Source organism: Phascolarctos cinereus, unplaced genomic scaffold (genome assembly GCF_003287225.1).
Source record: "Phascolarctos cinereus isolate Bilbo 61053 unplaced genomic scaffold, phaCin_HiC Scaffold_9;HRSCAF=440, whole genome shotgun sequence".
NCBI lineage: Eukaryota > Metazoa > Chordata > Mammalia > Diprotodontia > Phascolarctidae > Phascolarctos > Phascolarctos cinereus.
Window position 1 is genome coordinate 158836548 of NW_027556402.1, and position 21333 is coordinate 158857880.

General features: G+C 39.0%; 1 protein-coding gene across 11 annotated transcripts in view; it reads right to left on the reverse strand.

Annotated features, from left to right (window-relative positions):
* Positions 1–21333, reverse strand: part of TBC1D1 (TBC1 domain family member 1) — a 302344-nt gene that overhangs the window by 33546 nt on the left and 247465 nt on the right. For all 11 annotated transcript variants that reach the window (XM_078148318.1, XM_020991958.2, XM_020991934.2 and 8 more), the window contains 2 exons: positions 11591–11835; positions 7376–7535 (listed from right to left, as the gene is read on the reverse strand). In XM_078148318.1, the coding sequence (XP_078004444.1) occupies positions 7376–7535; positions 11591–11835 (405 nt within the window). The remainder of the gene's footprint in view (positions 1–7375; positions 7536–11590; positions 11836–21333) is intronic.

Sequence of the window (21333 nt, forward strand, 5' to 3'; positions counted from 1 at the left end):
GTTGTTTGGTAAAATCCTTGGAGTTCCCTCTCTTTCAACAGGGTTTCCTTTCCATCTTTTTGCTTTTTCTCTTTTCTTTTCTTTTTTTTTAAATATTTTTTTGGGGGTTTTTTGGGGTTTTTTTTAAGGCAATTGGGGTTAAGTGACTTGCCCAGGGTCACATAGCTAGTAGGTGTCAAGTGACTGGTCTGAGGCTGGATTTGAACTCAGGTCCTCCTGACTTCAGGGCTGGTGCTCTCTCCACTGCGCCACCTAGCTGCCCCTGCTTTTTCTCTTTTCCAAACCACCTACAGACCAACACTGACTTTTATCAAGCAGGAAATAAAGGCAGTGGCCCTGAATTCAGCTGACTCCACCACTTTGTAAACTATCTGGGAAGAACATGAAACAAAGCTGGTTTTCACAATAGTCAGTCTAGCTACCTTGTTTTGGAGTCACTCTGTATCGATATTCTCTCTCAGAAATTACCCTTGATTTTAAAATGGGATTTTCTAGCTGAGGAAAGATATAAAACCAAAAACAGGATGAGAGAGAACATTTATGTTTTACTTCTCTCACTACTTTAATTCTTCCCTCTGTTCCTCTTAAAAAGTGAAGATCCTTTGTCTGGGATATGATCAAATTTGATTCAGCAACTGGTAGGAATAAGACGAAGGATAAAAACCAAGGTTTTGGAAAAAGGTCTCTGCATCATAAATCAAAAATATAACGTGAGCCAAGGATCTTCATGTTCCATATTAACACTCTCTTCAAACGTCTCACTACAAATCTCAAGATATTTAAACAACAACTTTTTTATTTGCCTCTCTCCTCTCTTTGATGGTATGTGTTATACATGTTCCAAAAGTCTTAGTGCACTGTTAAACTTTAATAGCTATTAAAGTTTAACTAATCATAAATCTTACAATCCAGCACCAATCACCATAACGTAGGGAAGTTTAATTCATAGTGTACTGAACTTAAGAGTCAGTTGGAGGTGGGCTCAAATCCTGCCTCAAGATAACTCTGGGTAAATCACAACCTCACTGGGCTTCTGTTTCATCACCTGTGAAATGGGGATAATAAAAACACCTACCTCTCCATTACTGGGGGGTGGGAAATCAAATGAGACATGCTGCATAAGTTCTTTGCAAACCCCCCAAAGTACTATATAAATGAGAGGTGCTATGATTAGCAAGTTGGCTCTAATTTTTTTCAAATTCTTTAACAGGAAGATGTGCTTTATAGATATAGCAGCAACAACATCTGTTCTACTGCTCCACACGTGGAAGGGGGCTACTAACCAGTCGATAGTAGCCAGGAGAGGTTGCTGAATGAGAATCAGGAAACATTACATGTGATTACCTGAAGTGAATTGTGAGCGCTATAAAGATGGCAGGCAGCTGCCCCCTGAGGAAACATACATTAATCCAAGGTGACCTATCCCATTCTGATGAAAAAGGGAGCCAAGCTGACTGCATGCCTCAGAAATCTTTTACTTCCATATAAAACAGTGAATTGTTAACAAAGGCCATTTGTTTTAAAAGCTTATCCAGTCCTAAAGTCTTGTAATGAAGTGGGCTACAGGCCAGAGGAGTACAATGTATAAATGGTAAGCTGTAAGACTGAAAAATCAAGCCATCCACAGTCTTGGAATAGAATAAACATTGTTTCCTAAGCCTCTGCCCAAGCTAAGCAAATAAGTGGTTTGAGAGAGCCCACCTTCTTTACAGGACCTACTTTAGAACCAAATGGGACTTGCCTTTTCTGACGTGCTGAAAGTTGGGATAGACAGAGTAAAAAGAGCGGCTTTTTGTAATGTGATATCACAACACAATACTGCCTTGTAGTTCACACATCCTGGCTATAAACTATGGTTTTAGTGAACTGGAGAATAATCCACTGAACACATAAGGAAAATACCTATAGGACTTAAAGGAATCCTAAATTTAGGGATCAACTTCTTTATGCATAATGCATTGAAAACTCCCAAGACCCACCAGTGATTGTATTATAGAGGGAGAAAAAAACGCCCAGGAATGACTGAGATTCATGATTACCCATCATTACTAGGGTCCTGATAGAGCACTCTTTTTGTGTCATGGCCCCTCTTTGACAATCTAGGGAAGCCTATGGACTCCTTATCAGAAAAATGTTTTAAAATGCATAAAATAAAATATATGGGGCTACAAAAGAAGTCAATTCTATAGAAATAAAATCATAATTTTTTTAAAGTACAAAGAATTCGACTTCAGAACCTTTATGACAGATTCAGTAAGATACTCAGTTAGTTATCCATGCTATAATCCAACACTGAAAAAACATCTGGCACTTCTCAGGCAGCCTGCTGTTTTGTTGTAAAGCTTTTTATATATACTTCATGAAGGTTAAGGGAAGAATCCTTTTTCTGAAATCCTTCACGCAAAAGGCTAAGCAATCACGTCCAGAATGACTTGGGCAGAATCCTGCCCAGAGGCACAAAGATGAACTAGATGACCTCTAGAAGCCCCTTCAAGCCCTTTCAGTCCCATGGTTCCATGAAACACCAAGCACTCTTTTGTTGGGTTTTCTGGATAGGCAGAGGAATTCAATGTGTGTACTGTTTCCAAACTAGTAGCAGAACTCTTCTCCCTTCCTCATCTCCTCCCTCCCCTCCCACAATCAATCAACAAACATTTATTAAGTGCCCATGATTTATTAGGTGCTGCACTAAGTGAGGGAATTACTTTGAAAAATACAATGAAGAGTCAGTAACTAATGATCAGAGTATCATAGACAGAGGTGGAAGGGAGCCTTATTGGTCATCTAGCCTCACCCTCATTTTATAGCTGAGGAAACTCAGATGGAGAGAGATGAAGCGATCTGCCTAAGGAGTAAGAGTCAGGATTTGAACCTAGGTCCTCTGACTGCAAACCTGGCCCACTCTCCACTGTGTCATATTGCCTCCAAACAAAGGTCAAGTGCAAGAAAACCTAAGATATGAAAGTTGTCTGTAGGGAAAAAGAAGAGTTGCAGAGGTCATAACTGACACGGCATTCCTGTAAAAGTCTGAGCCTCTTCCCTTCATGTTTCCTATTTATTTTCCTTTACTGTTGAATAAAAAGTCCATAAAACTCCCTAGCCATAACTTCTCTAACACTATGCTAGTTTTGGGCTGGTTCTACCACACCCACTTCATTTTTAATCATTCAAGAGACAGGTGAACTAAATTTACTTTTGGAATATAAGAACTGAAGAGATGGCATGCCATGAGATTCAAGAGACAGACTCTTTCTGTGAAGCCAAATGGGAAGCTTGCCAAAAGCCCTCACAGGCTGAAAATGAATAGTAATAAACATCCACTATTGTTGTGTGGGCCAATTAGCATGGCTATTTTAAATTAGGAAGTAAGCAATCTCTTGAAAACCCAGTAAAAGAATGGCCATACATGTAAATTCCATGTATTACACACAGATAATGTATGTCCCCCTTTCTCCACTGAAATCCCCTTTGAGATCCAGCCCACCTGTCATCTGAGTACCAACCTAGTTAAGTGTGGAGAGGATTATTACCAACTGGACTACAAAGTGATTAATTTTTCAGCCACAAGAACTCTTGAAGATCATCTACTAAGTCAGAGAGTGGATGCATCACTAGAAAGGATATTCACACATGAAAAGACAGACCCTTGAAACATTTCTGTGACACAAGATCGCTCAAGTGATGTACCATGCATATGTGAAGAAAGAAAAATCTAAAAAAAATCACTATACCCAATTCCAAAATTTTCATGATACTGGAACTGAATCTGAATCTAACACTTTCTTGGTTGCTGTGCCATATAATAACCTTTTACATAATGTTATCATACATCAATTTTAGTAACTGAAATTTTGTTATTAATAATGAAAATGAACTGGAAAAAAATCAAGGTCAAAAGTCATGCTTTACCAATATGACAGCATGAGAAATTGTCCCTGCTGTCAGGGAGATTATAGGATAGCTGAGGGGAAAATGGAACAATATAATTCAGTTGTTGTAGATACAACAAAGTTAAACTGTGTAGTAGGGGCAAAATGTTGTTTTACATGGACTATAGCTGTCAGAGAAAGCTTCATGGAGAAAATGGGACTTGAATTTAAAGATCTGAAATTTGGAGGGAAAAGTAAAGTCATTCCACACAGACATACCATAAGTGAAGTTATAAAGAGTAAAGAAACCAGCATGTGAAATTCAAAGATGGTTTAATACCAGAAAAACAGTTTATATAACTCATCACTCGAGCAAAAGAAAAAAAAATGGGAAGACTCCAACATCAAGTCATTAGATAAAGAGAGGGTCTTGATAAAATATAGCTTTTATTAATCTAAAAAAATATATAGGACTAGAAGGATCTTTCTTCAATATGATGAAAAGTATATGTTTCAAACTATATGCGTGCGTGCGTGTGTGTGTGTGTGTGTGTGTAAAAGCTGAAAAACATTAAAGGCATTTATCATTCAAAATAAGTATAAAAGAGGAATAGCCATGATCACTGATCCTATTTTTCATAGTTTTAGAAACATTAGTAATAGTAATAACAAATGAAAAGAAAATGAAAGACATAAGCCTTGATAATGCGAAAGTTAAAATATCTATTTGCAAATATGTCCCTAGAAGTAGTGGGACATATGGCAAACCCATAAAATTTTCTTCATTTCTATTCATTACAATAATCAGTTAGCCAATAAGCATTTATTAAACCCCTATTACGTGCCAGGCACTCTGCTTAGTGCTGAGGTCACAAAGAAAGGCTAAAGATAATTATACTCTTGAAAACAACAACGGCAATAAAATATAACATATCTGGGCAAATTTGTACCATAACACGCAAAAGACCAATGAGCACTATTACTGTGACTTAAGGCAATTTAAAAAAAAATCAAGAAATAACTCAAGAAATGGAAGGATATCCCCTGCTAATGATTAGGTGGGGCAAATATAGTAAAAATATCAATACTTTGCAAATTAATTTGCAGTTTTAATGTCATACCAATGTAAGACCAATAGGCTATTATATAAAATTAGCTAGAGTTATAACAAAATTCATATGGAAAAGGAGACTGGCAAAAAATATTAAGAAATGCCAAGAAAAAAAAAACTGGGCAGGGGGACTAGCGCTCTCAGATTTCAAAATGGACTGTAAAGCAGTAACTAAAAACTGTCTGGTCCTGGAAAAGGAACACAGAAATAGATCAATGGGAAGAAATAAAGAACCCAGAAATAGAACCAGCTGCATATACCAGGTTAGTGTTTACTAAACCCATGCTTAGAAATCACTAGGGAATGGAATCATTATTTAAATAGAAACTGGCAGAAACAAAAACAAAACAAAATAGGATAGCTGTATGGCCAAAAAAAAGGGGCGGGGGGGAGAGGAGTGGGAATAGAGGAGGAGTAGATGGTCTTTTATGGTCCCTTCCAGCTCTATGGGCCTATCATCCATATGCTGCAATAAACCACCTGGACCAGCAATCTATTTTTTTTAAATCCTTTAAAAATGGAAGAAAGAAAAGAAATCAAGCTTAAGTGGAACTAAAGCTTGGGGATGATAAGGAAACATTAAAATAAGACTGGCTCTAGCTAGGTGCATTATGAAGGTACACTGAAAGTCAGGAAAGGGAGTTGGACCCTGATGTGATAACAGGACATAGACAGATAAAGTCAGAGGCTTGTTGCAATGATTTAAGCCTGAGGTGTTAAAGATCTACACAGTCCTGCACATTTCAAACAAAGAATAAAAAAAATTTTTTTGATAAGATAAAGGGGATGAAGGAGAAAGAATGAACACACCAAGATTTCTAGTGTAGGAGGCTGAGACAATGTGATGCATCACATGTGATACATGGACAGATTTGGAAAAGACTGTAAAGGAAGAGGGTTTCATTTTGTTTTGTTGGAGGGGGGCCAGACACATGCTTGGTTTTGGACGTGTTGAGTCAGAGGCTGCAGTGAAATGTCCTGGAAATTATCTAGAAATAGGGAATGAGAGACAGAGATTTCAAGGTCTTCAACATTTAGGGAACAGCTGAAGACATGAGAGTAGGTACGTTCTGCAAGACAGAGAACGTAGAAAGAGTAAAAAGAGCAGAGATTAGAGCCTTACCAACAGTCATCAGGAAATGGAGGAAATGACAAGAAAGACAGCAGAAGAGCAATTACAGGTAGGAAAAAAAAATCAAGATAGCCTAGTGCTCCAGAAGTCCACATAGAAGGAAGGAGTTTTATGAAGGAGGGTGTCATCAACAATACTGAATGCTTCAGATTTAAGAAGAGTAAGAAGTGAGAAAATACTGCCAGAAACAAGTGTCTTAATGGCTAGGTCTTGAAGAAAATGTGTTAAGTCAAGTCAACAAGCAACATTTATCAAGTCCCTACTCTTGCCAGGCACTGTGCTAAGTGCTGAGGATACAAAGGCGGGGGGAGGGGGGGGGAGAACCAATCAAACAAACAAAACCCCAAAACAACAAAAACTCCAGTCCCTGCTCTCAAAGAACTCACAGTCTAATGAGGCACGCAATGTGCAAACAACTGTGAACAAATGGTTATCTACAGGAAGGAAGGGGAAGAGGGCTAAGGAGGATCAGGAAAGCCTTCCTGTAGAAGGTGGGAACTGAGCTGGGTCTTGAGATAAGCCATGGAGGACAGGTGCCATAAATGAAAAGACAGTATTCTAGGCACGGGGAACAGCCAGTGGAAATTCACTTTTTGCATCCTATTACAAGAAAGGCAAGGAGGCCAGAGTCACTGGATCACACAGAATGTGGAAGAGAGTAAAGAAGACTAAATAGGCAGGAAAGGGCCAGGTTGAAAAGGGCTTTAAAAACCAAAGAGATGGTGTCATATTTGATCCTGGAAGTGATATGGAACCACTGCAGTTTACTGAATGCAGGGATCACGGTCAGGAAGATCCACACTTTAGGAAGATCACTTTGACAGCTGAGTGAAGGAGGGACTACCCCTTCCGAGTGGGGAGAGACTTGGGGAACAGAGGTTATTGGAACAGTCCAGGAATGAAGTCTGTACCAGAGTGGTGAGAGGCTCAGAGCAAAGAAGGGGGACACAGACAAGATGTGAAGAAATGCAGACACCCCTACTGTAGCTGTATTTCTTCTAATGGGATTTAACTCACATTATTCCTAAATCCTTTTTCGGAAGATGGAGAAATACAGAGCAATAATCAGAAGGGGGGGGGAGAAACTATAATGATGAAAGGTACCCTATCTACTCGAATCTTAGGATTTTAGATAATATAAGAATCATGGAATCATGGAGCAGCCTATGTTTATATAATGTTTAAGGATAAAATCAAAACAGGAGTGGAGAGTGAGCTATCACAGTATTCTGATGATCCAAAAATTTCTTCACAAAAACTCACCAAAGACTCTGGCTACAAATCCTAATGGAAACTGTGATGCAAACATGGTAAGAAACCAGGGGGCAGCGTAGAGACTGGGGCCGATCTCATGTTCTTCCAGGTGACTGTAGAGGTCTCTGTGGTAATCATGAAGGAGTCTGGAGAGCTGGTACATCTGGATCTGTGGGAACGTATATATTTGAATATATGTGTAGCTCCGATACACACATATTTATGAATTTACAAACTTGTTTCATTTATTTGTTGAAAAAAGATTATTTTGTAATTAAATGCTTAATATGCAATCATGACAACATCAAAAGTTCAATTTGGACTGAAGAATTTACACTCTGACCACATGAATGAATGGCATCCCACACTTCCATTTCCCTGCGATTCCCCTATATCACCAGACCAAGAAAACATATCACCTCTCTGCTTATCATAGGCATATTTTAAATAAGACTGCCCTTATACAATTTTATATAGAGGCATCATTAACCTATTATAACCAATCACCTCACTGCTGCCCAATAAGCAGCACTGATGTACGGGCTAGAGGGCTGGCTTTAGAGATGGAAGTATATGGGTTCGAGTCTTATTTCTAACACATACTAAGTGTGGTAGCAAGTCAGTGAGCTTCTCTCAGAGCTCCAGCCATATTATCCTCAGATTACATATAGATATTTAAAAATATATATATAGTTAACATTTGTATAGCACTTGTTATATATTGTATGTCATATATGATACATAATAAGTATTGCTAGGCACTGTCCTAAGTGCTTTACAATTATTATCCCATTTGATTCTCTAAACAACCCTGGGAGGTAGGTGCTATTATTATCCTCATTTTACAGATGAGGAAACTGAGGCAAACAGAGGTTAGTGACTTGCTCTGGATCACACAACTATTACATGTCTGAGGCTGGATTTGAACTTAGGTCCCCAGCTGCCTACAATTTCCAGACAAGGTGGTAATCTGCATTTGGAGTTGACATTGGGAGTTCCCCTTGTGAATGAAATCATAAGTCCATGCTAAAAATTACCCTAGAAAAAAACCAAAATTAACCAAAAAGACCTAAAAGCTGTAGTGTCCCAACCATTAAGACGGCTAAGACAATCCTAAATGTTTTTATGAGCCTAACCGCCACCTCTAATCTTTTTTTTTTTAAGAGCAGCTAGGTGGCGCAGCGGATAGAACACCAGGCCTGGAGTTAGGAAGACCTGAGTTCGAATCCAGCCTCAGACACTTATTAGCTATGTGACCCTAGGCAAGTCACTTAATCCTGTTTGCCTCAGTTTCCTTATCTATAAAATAAGCTAGAGAAGGAAATAGCAAGCTACTCCAGTCTCTTCGCCAAGAAAATCCCAAATGGGGTCACAAAGAGTTGGAAAAAACTGAACAACAACTTTTTTACCTAATGTGTATTTGTGAAATCAAGTAATGATATGGGTGAGGCATGATAGCCTGTAGGAACACAAGCAGAGCTCTCCTAAAATACTCGTTTCTACAATGAGGCCTAGCATTATCCCAAACTTCTCTCAAATCACTCTTGCAACTGCAGCACAAGAGTTCCATTGTACCTTTTCACTAAAATTAAATTATTTGGGGATATATTACCTCTCTCAGGAAATCCATTTCGGTTTCTCTTAGGTCTGAACCAAGAGGACTATTGCTTATTTTCTTAGTAATCTTATAGAATAAGCAAGTATTGTATAATCTGCTAAGAAATCCATGACCCAGAATAGTCCTAAAGTTCTGACTCCAAATCCAGATACCTGGGGGCCCTGAGTCGGGCCTAGAAATGAACCAGGGCTAGGCGAGGCTAGACCATACAGGGCTACTTCTCACTGGGTGCTGGCTTTAATCTACTAGCACCAACAGGAAGAGAAGCCCTAGAGAGGGCTGACAGAGGTTAAGAAGCAACATAAAACTTTCTGAGGTGGTCACTTCACTTTAGCATTTCCATATAATAAGAGTCTAACATGAACAAAAGGAACAGTCAACGCTATGAGGCTAATGTAATATAATAAATAACCTACATATATTTCATAAACTTTGCCTCAATGTCATAAAATTGGCTTCATGGCTGCTAAAAGCTCATGTTTCTGGTTTTAAAATGGTAACATTAACGATAATGTAGGGAGAAAAGAAGAATCTGAAACTACTTGTGGAAAGTGTTAGTTGGGCCAAAAGTTTCTTGGTGGATGAAAGCAAGTCTTTTTATGAGATTTTTATTCACTGGGTTCAGAGCTAAAGTTGAGAGAGTTTTTAATGGCTTAAGTCTGATGCCCTGAAAATATTCGGCTCTAGCTTATCCTTCCCAAGATCTTACTTAGTAACTTGTTTGTACACTGCAACAGAAAAGTCAAAGTTTTTATTTTAGATACATTTATTTAGATATATTTCAGCTTCCCTAAATCGTCATTTCATTTGCCTTACATGGAAGTAAGAAGATTCATTTCCTTTTTTAAAAAATAGGATTACTAAACTATAGATGAAGAGAATATTGTGAACATGGTTTACTCAGATACCACCAAAGCTTTTGATAAGGTATCTCCTGCTATTTTTGTAGAGAAGATGGAGAATTGTGGATTAGATTATAATGCAACCAGATGGATTCCAAATTGGGTGAATGGCTGAACTCAGAAAATAGAAATCAATGGCAGGAGGTCCTGGATGGAACACAACTGTGTAGCTGAACATTTTTGTCAGTGACGTGGATAGAGGCTTCACTGGCCCGTTCATCAAATTTACAGGCGACCCAAAGCTGGGAAGGATCACTAACACTGTTAAAGATGGGGTTCAATTCCAAAAAGATCTTGACAGGCTAGAGCACTGAGCTGAACCTATTAAGATGCAATTCAATAGGGATAAATGTAAAGTCCTGCGCAGGAAGCAGCACGAACAGACAGCAGTTTTTCAGAAAAAAAAAATCTGAGGGTTTTAGCAGACTGCAAGCTCGAGTCAGTAGTGTAATGCAGTAGTTAAAACGCCTACTGTGACCTTGGGCTACGCTGCAGGGCACAGCTTGCACAAATAGGGAGATGAGAGTTCCACTGTACTCTGCCCTTGTCTGAATTCATCAGGAGTGTTACATTCAGGTCTAGCCACCATGACTTAAGGACACTGAAGAGCTGAAGAATGTCCAGAGGAGGGCAACTGCGATGGTGAGGGCCTGCAGCCTATGTCATATGAGACTCAGTGATGGAACTGGGCACATTCAGCCTGGAGAACACTCAAAGGGAACATGACAGCTATCTTCAAGAATTTGAAGGACAGTCACATGGAGCAGGGACCAACCTTGTTCTTTTTAGAACTAGCAGGAAGACTGAAGAGCAATAGATAGAAATTGTAGAGGTCAGTTTTAGGCCCAATGTCAAGAAAAACTTCCCAACAACTAGAGCTGGCCAAAAGTGGAAAGGACCCTCTAGAGGGGTGGTAGGTTCCCTCTTCTTGGAGGTCTTCAAGCAGAGGCTGAATGGCTGACCACTCACTGGGTATGGTATAATGGGGATTGCTTTCAAAAATGGGTCTGCTGAAGTCTCTTCAATTCTATGATTCTGACTGTACATCAAAGACAGTTATTCTTCTCTGAACTCCTACGGTACTTGGTGTCTCTCCCCTTCATGTGTCTCTTAGAACAGGACTCCCTGTATTGATATTTATCTAGGTGGCTAGTTAGCATAATGTATAGAGAGCTGGACTCAGAGTCAAGAACAGCTGAGATCAAATCTTGCCTCACAGATGTATTAGTTGTGACCCTGGCCAACTCCCCCAGCTTCTCTCAAGCCTCAGTTTCCTCATCTGTAAAACAGGGATAATAATAATAATAATACCCAATTCAGAGGGTTGTTGTGAGGCTCAAATGAGATAATATATGTAAAGTGCCTTGCAAGCCTGAAAGTGCTATGTTAATACTAGCTATTATTATATTCTTATTATCTATATATCCTATCACCCCATAAAGACAGTTAATATCTTGAAAAGTAGGGACAATGCCATATGATGTTTGTATCTCTCTCTATATGCTCAGGTAGTAGGGGAGATTCAATTAATATTTATCAAGTATGATGAAAGTTCATTATTAACAACAATGTTTTTAATTAATGCTTTTTTAAATTAATAGCACTTTCCACATTACAGCCCCCAAAAGCAGGCAGTAAATGCAGAGGAGCAGGCATTTGGCCAGCTTCCCTTTGTAAGATATGTAAAAGAGACACGTAAAATACCTGTAAAATAATCATGTCTGGTCGGTACTGTTTCCGTAGTCCCATGTCGAACATTAAAAATTTCAACATTTTAAATGCATCCTCTTCACTCATATGAAGAAGCAAAACACCTGCCACAAAGCTCAGACCCTGGCAATATCCGACTTCTTGGTCTAGGAGCGAATAGGCCTTCAGAATATTATAGAGTGATAGCTGCCCGGCTCCCAGCTGCGCTGAAAAGTATGGATGTGTTGGGAATGTACGTCCTGTAGAAACAAACTCTTATCAGTTATGATTCACAGAACCCAGAAATTTACTTTTTACCAGGTTAAGAAAACAGAAACTTTTGGAACTTTTGTCATCTTTTAACACCATTTGTGCTTAAGAAACAAGGCAAACATCTGTGTACCCTGTTGGTACTGAATGGCATGTGTTTTGTTTTGTTTTAACCAAATAAAAATCAGTTGTTTTCACTGCTTATTGTTTTTTAAATTTGTTACTCAGGTTAAAATTATTAAAAATATCTCCGGCAGGTTATCTCAACCTAAATCTAAAACAAAGATTTTCCTTTCCCTCCACAGTAACCACTCCTTCCTTTAGGCATTAATCTTTTTAACAATCTTTAACCCACACAAAAGTCAACTTTATTAGCTTCACTTAGATGGCTAACACAGAGATCCAATTAGCTTTTCACCAGAACGGATCCATCTTTTGGACTCTGCTTTCAAGTTCCCACAGCAGCTACAACAAAAAGCACTACTTTTTCCTCCACAAAAGGGTTCTGAAATGCCTTGAACAGCAGTAGATATTTTCTTTTAAACAAAACATACACAGCTTTGAAAGAAAGAAAAAATGTCCAGATATCCTGATTATTTTTCAGCCAATGCCAATATTCAAATGAAGATCAAATATTTCTTTTGTCTAGAAGTCTTTTGTAGTGGCCTGCTTGTTAAATACGACCCCACCTTTTTCCTCCAGGAATGTGGCTCTGAGGCTCAAGAGTATCTGTTTCCAGATACCATAAGAGGGCTTGTTCTAGAAAACAGATGGTGAGAGCCAACTTCACTGGCAGTGCTTAATCCAGGCAAACAAGTCTGAATGAGAGATCGGTAGAGGCTGGGGGGCAAGTCTATTCTAGGCCAACTTTCGTCTCTGGATGCCTGATGTGAACAGTTTATTTCTGCTACTTACAAGGATAAAAGGAATTACAACTGGTTTAAGATAGCATTTAACCAATCCAGACTGATTTATTTATATTTAAATTAACATGATTACAGTTGTCTCTAAACCAGTTTCCATGCCTCAGGTCCAACTCATCCCAGTCCTCTTCTTCCTTAAGTGTTGTTCTTAAAAGACTCTTTCTAATTAGCCAATTCTCATCAGTGGATAACTCTCCTCCCCACCCCACCACCATCCTCTTCCCCTAAGTAACCTAGTCTGCTCAGGTCCCTTCTTCAGTTCTTTCCCACTATCCAAAGAGACTCAGCCTAACCAGGGATTCCTGCTTTCCTGGGAACACACAGGTAGCATGCGCCAATCTCAAATGGACCCACCAAATATACATTCCATACAACAAGATAATCAGGAAGAGGATCTCAGATATTGAAGGAGGAGATTCACCCAGTTCACAAGATCTTTGAGTCTTAAGGCAGCAGAATCCCACAGAATTCCCAAGAGTGTCTACAAGCTCTTGTCTTAATTCAGACAAGTAGCTACATCAGACACTGGAGGCATCTCCCCTCAGAGCTAACCATTCTGTAGCAGCTAATGAGAGCACAGCCTATCCATGTTGACTAATAAATTATTCTTAATTCTGTTATATCCCTGAACACATTTGCTTTTTCAGTCTTCCCAAGTTTTTATTAGTTGGATCCACTGAGTATGATCAGATGGAAGACATGGCTTTTGTTGAGTACAAACAACAATAACCATTACGGTTAGCATTTATATAGCACTTTATGGTGAACAAAGCTCTTAACATTTAACTGAGAATGAGAGAAATTAGGTGAGTTGGCCAGGGTCACACAGCTAGTAAGGGTCCAAACAGCATTTGAACTCAGGTCTGACTCTATATGCAACACTCAATCCCACTGTGCCAGCTAGCTGTCCCTATACATGGCCTAACTGCTCTCTGCCAGGTTTCTATGTCCCTGAGCTTAAGGACCTTTCCCTAATGTCATTCTTTTCATCACTTATACCCTGTCCCCCAACTAGCCTACAAACCAGCTGCACCATCTTCTAAAATGTCACTTCGCACATGTTTCCCTTTTGGAAACTTTCTTGCTTGAAAACCATCACTGGCTTTCCTCTGCCTACAGAGAACCTTCCTTCTCATTTGGCTCTTAGACCGACTCGATTACTCACTGTCCCCCAACCACAAACATTTCACTGTGTCACAACTTACTCTGTAGTGTTCCCTTAGCTTGGAAATGCCCTTGCTGCTTACCTAAGGCCTGCTCTCCCTTCAAGGCCCAATTCAATTTCTAAATCCATCTCCAAAGCTGTCCCCAATTAGCTTGCCTCCCTGATGATCCCTCCCTTCCTCCTCTGAACCACTGCTGAATTTAATGCCTATCATAGGCCACTAATTATCAACAAAGAGTTGATATACACTCTTTGGCATTACTCTCATTTATGTGTTTGTTTTTATTTTATCTTTTTCTTAATGTCCATGGCTGGACTCCAACTAGACCAGAAGCTCCTTATAGGCAGGCATTATACCTCTGTATCTTTAGTACCTAGGGCACTGCCCTACAAATAGTCACTCAAACACTTGTTAATAACGATGGCAATTAACCTTCATTTCAGTGAGGGGCACTGTCCAACTTCTAAGCAGTCTAAAATGACACCGACACCTCTTTCACTTGTTTGGAGTGTGCCAAAGCAAAGATCACTCTTAAGGTAGAGATCATAAGACAGTGGGCACAATGTTTGGAAACACTCAGGACGGATCTACTACCAGTTCAACAAAAGACTTTGTAATAAATCACAAGGAAATGTGACATCTGGAAACATCAAATACACACAAGAAACCCTCCCTCCCTAATTGTAATTGTGACAAATGAGTGTGAATAAGGCGAAAGCATAAATTATGGAATCAGGACTAGACCTGGACTTATGATTTGACTGGTACAGGGAAATGCAGGCTGGCACCTTCTCTGCTAATGATGGAATATTAAAAAATGATTTTAATGAAATGACCCATCTTGGGTACACACAGCCAAAAATGAAACACTGAAAATCTCCTCTTCCTGATAGATGTGGCTGGCCGTACCTCAGTGCAGAATGCTGCATATGGCGTCAGACACAGCTGTTGTTTCAATTGCTCTAATAACTTTTCGTGGTTGTTAGAAAGTAAGATTCTGGATCGGGGAGGATAGATGATGGGAAATGAGCCTGGTATTCTTTAATGAATAGATAAAGATGGTCTATAATTAGCAGTCCATAGTGTTCATGCAAATTGGGCACGTGGGATCATAGGTCCAGAGCCAGAAGGCACTGCAGAGGCCATTTAGTCTAACTCCTCCAATTTACAGCAGATAATCAGAAGCCCAGCTAGGTGGCACAGCAGATAGAGCACTGGTCTTGGAGGAAGAAGACCGGGGTTCAAGTTTGGCCTCAGACACTCATGAGTTGTGTGACCCAGGACAAGTCACTTAACCTCCGTCTGCCTCAGTTAACTATAAAATGAGGAAAATAATAGCACCTTACCTCCTACCCCCCCGGTTGCTGTGAGGATCAAATAAGATATTTGTAAAGCACTTAGTACCGCACCTGGAATACACACTAGATGTTTAATTAATGCTTGTTTCTTTAATTAAAAGTTATTCAATAAGCATTTTTTCAAGCACTTGATATGTATACGGCATTGTTAAATGACTTGCCCAAGGTTACACAGGGCATAAGTGGTTGAGATGGGATTTGAACTCAGATTCTTCGATTCTGGAGCCACTGAGTACCCTTCATCATTCCACCACATGTCCTGGAGATAGTCTGAGAAGATTTTGTCAACATAAGTGTAATACTTCCCTGGAATACCGTAAGTGTGTAATACTGTAAATATCTGTGCTATATAGTTAACATTTATATTATCACTGAATAGTACGACTGGCTTGCTGAATACCAATCCTTTAATACACAATTCAAGTGTCACCTTCCCAAGAATCCTTCCGTGATCCCCAAGGTCAGCAATGACTTTTCCTCTAAGAATTCCTGTAGTACTTTCTTTTTCTCCTCTCTAATACACTCATGGTACCATATTATGTATAATTATCTGCTTGTGTTTTATCCCCATATTAGACTGTAAGCTCTATTAGACAAGGACTGCATCTTATTTAAATTGTTTACCTTCTACAGAATAAGGCTCTACATACAATGGTGTGAATGAATTAATTGAATTATAGAATTTTAGACACACAAAAAAGTAATCTAACTCATTAACATTACAGATGAAGAAAATGTTTCAGAAAGTTTAACTTCCCCAAAGTAAATCAATAATAAAAACACAACCAAAACTCAAGCAATTTGGGTCTCAACCCAATGTGCTTTCCATTAGAAGTAACGTAGAAAAATATATTATCCCAGAATCTATTCTGATTATTACAAATCCCAAATTAATAGAATCCAAATAATGAGGTTAATTTTAAAAGAATATTCCTAAAACTCTATTCTTTTTCTTCCTATTACATTTTAACTTTTTAACTACTAGAACTAAAAAACAAAAAAGTTGGGAAAAGTGTTGTAATATTTTACAGATGTTACCATGGATCCAACAGCAAACACATTTAAGCTTTCATTACTTAGCTAAAATGAAAACTTCCCCTTTTCAATTCTATTTTTATATCAAATTTTCTTTTCAACATCAAGCCGTAGGCAGTTTGCATCTACTCAAAGCCAAGTTTTCTGAGAATGGTTTCACCTTTGCCTATTGAGATTATTTTCTTTTTCTGTCAACTTCTAATGCTAAATCAGTCAGCAGATAAGGAATGGAAGCTCTCTGAAGCAGTTCATTTCCTGAGTCAGAATTCTCTTTTCACTTCTAATGTGAAACAGTTTAAGCAGCTCCATCATTTCAGTACCAGCACATGAAAGTGTTAGCTGAGCCTGAAGAATCCTTAATATAAAATGGTAGGCATGCATATCATATATACATACACACATACATACATTCATTCAAAATATTTTAATTTATTCATACTTTAGAAACAAAATCTTTTGCTTAAAACCCATCTTAACAATGTAAGTACAACCTAAAATTACAGATTTCCTAATTGCTCTACTTCCTCATTAGAGTGTTGTATGGGAAGAGCTTGTTAGACCATAAATGTGAGCTAACATTAAGATAATACATACTTATTTAAAAAAAAAAACCTTCTGGGTAGCACAAAGACAAAAATGATCATTTTTGTAGAATCACATAGCTTTTGTATTTTATTTTAGGGGAGAAAGAAAATGCAACTATTTCTGTATTCAATTTCAAACTTCACATAGAGATCAAAAGTCAGGTTTCAAATGAACTTTTAAAACCCACTAGAAATTTTAATCCCACCCACTAAATTTCACTTTACTTGGGATTTCCAGTCTTGTAAAACAATTGAAGGCTCATGTGGTTTCCACTAAGAAAAAAAATTAATCTGGTTTCATTGAAAGGTCTATGAACCTCCAACTTTAAGGGATCTAAATAAAGTTGAAACTAGCCAACTTTTATCTGGTTCAGAACTTCAAATAACTTTTACAACATAAGCTAAATAATCAGCCTGTACCCAAATGTTCTCGTACAATAAACCCAACAAACCAAATTCCTGGCTTTCTGGATAGTCCACAGGAGGCTCCTAAGGGCAAAGCTTTCCCTCAAAGCTCCCCAGTTGGTTAAGTGTCCACTTTCCAACACAGTCATAAAAACAGGCTGGATCAGCTTTGTTTCTGCTTGAATTCAAAGAGCCTTGACATACAGTCAATTCCTGGTGAATAAGGGCAGGGCCCCAGTGCTCTTCTTTGCACTGAATTTGAAAGGGCTTTTCTGATTCATTTCAGAAGTAGAATCACTTTGCTAGTTACATTCTTAGAAAAATGTTAGAATCTGCTTATATTTCTAATGAATTGAAAAGATGAGGACAGACGGATGGCAGAAGTGTGCTGGATAGCAGGGAGGACCCTGAGAATTTGTTTTTTAATCACTGAGGATAATCCATATTAAATGAAAGAGCTGACTGTGTCCAATTATCAACACAATCTATTAAGTAATTTTATATAAAGAAACAGGAAATTAACTCTTTAAATGGAAATAAAAGGCATTTTACAAAAACTAATATGACTGGTTGGGTAAATAAATGTGCTCCATCATCAAGCTATATTCTATGTAATGCCTTATCACTATGTTGCAGTGACCCTGGTTCTTCCAAGTATGGAACAAGCCAAATGCAGACTCTAACAGGTCCTGCCAACCTAGAAAGCCTATTCATTAACAGCCTATGTCTTTTGTCCAAGGACCAACTAAGTTTGAGCAGTGCTTATTGCTAGGAAGGGAACTTTTTTTTAAACCACAGAAACTCCCAAAGGCAGGACTGTGATTGGCATGCCCAGAGTGAATATCATTTAAGTCAGCTAAAATGAGTCTGGTCATGTGGTGGGAACACAGACAGAGACTGGAATTCTGATTTTGTTGGTACAGGAAACTCCATCAACCTACACAGGTTGGCACAGTCTTTAGAGAAGTTGCCTAGTTGTAGATGCCTACAAATTACAGTCAACTTAGACAGTTGTCTAGAGCCTTGAGAGGTTATGTGACTGCCCAGGGTCACACAGGCCAGTGTGTATCAGAGGCTGCCCTTGAAGTTGCTCCTCCTGGCTTTAAGACCAGTTCTTGACCCACTGTAGCACACTGTCTCATGGGAGTGTCATGAGTGTGTAAAAACAGAATTCTTGGCCTTTTTACACCTTGTTAATAACTCATAGCACCTGATGATCAGCAAAGTTTGGTTTTCTTTCTGCTATTTTTGCTCAGATTTCATGAAAAGTTTCTTCAGTGGTGCTCTCAACTCAATGGGAAAGGATGTTAAAAGTACGTATTTCTGTAAACATGCCTTTCTTTCTAAGGGCACACATGCTATATAGCAAGGGCACACTTGCTCTCCAAGAATTCTTAAAGACCAGATTGGGGGTGGGGCATGAGCAGGGAAGGGAGAATTTCTGACATCCTAGAAGGAAAACTTGTTGAAGCTTGTAAAACTACAACTAACTGTTCAGCAGGTTTGCCTGCACCTTTAAGGTATGTTCTCCTTTACTGTAATATATATTACGGAAATGTCTCTTATTTTATCTTATTTTTTAATCACACCGTTTTGCCCTCAGATAGAAAATGAGGCTGGGTGAAATGACTAAGTTATACTCTGAACTGGTTGCAAAGTACTCTGGAAATGAAACTTGGTATGATAATTACTATTACCCACAGAAAACCCCAATGCTATTCTTTTAAAAAAGAGACATGTAGTGATTTTTCTGCCTCGTCCAGAGGGGTAAGAGTTTGTCAGAATGGAGAAACAGTCAGAAAGACAGGCAGGAAGATTATTAAGACATATTGCTAGAAGCCTGAGACCCAAGTGGCTTTTTATTGAGTAGCTCCAAGCCTCCCTCCCCCAAATCTAAGTTACACTGGGTAACGATGTTATCATCTAGAGGCTGATTGAGAGAGAAGCTCCTTCTCATTTTCCATTTTTGAGGTAAGGCTTGCACCAACTCTGGAATCTCCATAGCTTCCCCTCCCGCCTTTAAAAATATTTATAGCATGCTTCTGCCTCAATCTTGGAACAGGCCCAACACATATTCCTTCTTAACCACCCCCACCCCCATACTCATTTACTGTGCATCAACTGCTTTTGCTACTGCTGAAATGACAAGTCTTTTGCCCCTTGAAATGTGTGCAATTTACAAGACTGTACAACCCAGAATATCTTTAAAATATACCTGCCCTTTCAAAAGGGCCCCAAGAACAGGGAGTTGGATTATACAACCCCTAACACTCCTAGCTCTAAATCTATGCTACTTGGATGACAACTTCCTCTTGTGCGAGGATGATCTTAGGTACTAATGTTCACAGTAAGTAGTGGTCTGTTTAGATAGAAATATATCCACAAGGTCATGGATTTAGAATTGAAAGGGACCTTAAAGGCCATCTAACAGTGGTAGTGGTAGTGGTAGTGGTGGTAGTAGTAGTAACAACTAACATGTATATACTACTTCCTAGTAGTAGTAGTAACCACTAACATTTATATAGTACTTCCTAGTAGTAGTGGTGGTGGTGGTGGTGGTAGTGGTAGTAGCAGTAGTAGTAGTAGTAGTAACAACTAACATTTATATAGCACTTCCTAAGTGCCAGGCACTATTGATAAGCACTTTCCAATTATTATCTCATTTAATCCTCATAACAACCTGGAGAGGTAGGTCTCGTTATTATCCCCATTTCACAAATGAGGAAACTGAGGCAAACAGAGGTCACACAAATGAGGGGCCCAGGGTCACACAGCTAGTATAAAGTATGTCTGAGGTCAGATCTGAACTCAGGTCTTCCTTATTCCAGGCCTGGTACTCTACCCATTGATCCATTTAGCTGCCCTCATTTTACAGGTGACGAACAGAGGTCAGATAGCTTAAGGGACATCCTCATGACCACACAGTATAAATAACAAAGGCAGGATTTGATGGCCCTGAGGCTCCTAAGTCTTTTTTTTTTGGGGGGGGGATATTCTTAATCCTTCTCTTTTTCTTTGTATCATAGACTCCTCCTCAGAATAATAGTTTAAATTCATAAAATGCATGGGATTACACAGGAAACTGATTATATTGAAATAGAAGCAGTAATATTTTTTTTAAGTTTGTGGACCCCAGGTTAAGAATCTCTGGCTCTAAGGAGTAGGTACTACAAGTTTACTAGCCTATTCATGCCCCTCTCCCAAGAGCTAACTGGCTGTGTGACCCTGTGGAAATGACTTAACCTTTCTGGGTCTCGAAGACAGGGTCATGCCTAAAAAAATCTCCGTGTTCACTTTCCAGCTTCAAAAGTCTCTGATTCTACGATGTTCCTCAATTACTTGGTGTGGTCCTGAGACTGCATGAAGAAAAGGCCGCATCTCTGTGCACAAGAAATAAGGACAGAAAAGAGGGTACCAAAAGGCACAGCTGTTTTAGGCCAGTTTACTAATTAACGGGGGGAAGATTTCACTCCTTTTACGGGAGAGAAGACTGAGGCCCAGAAGAGAATTGGCCTGTTTAACGTCTTACTGTCATCTACACAGATATAGCTTCATCCTCTACTTAAAAAAACAAAAATAAAAACAAAAACACCCCAGAATTTTCAATTGAGTGTTTAGGCCAATCTGTACCTTCTCTGATACCTTATGGTTATTTGCTGTTTATGTAATCCTTTATTCATTTAATCACAAGTTCTCCAGTTCATCATCTATCTCTCATTTCCTAAGTAGTTCCTAAGGTTCTCTTCTCTGACTTTTCTTTTTGCTTTATATTCTTTCCCTTGGTGATTTCAGCCAGCACCTTTTATTCAGATAGCCAACTCTCCCTTAAACACCATGACTCATCCCACTACTACTACCACCACTAGTACCACTACTACTATTACTACTACTAGCTATCTCCAACTGGATATTCTATCAGTACCACAAACTCAGCATGCCTCAATCTGAACTCTTCATCTTCCTCTTTCTCTTGCACTGCCCAAACCTGCCCCTCCCTTCCAACTTCCCCATTTCTGG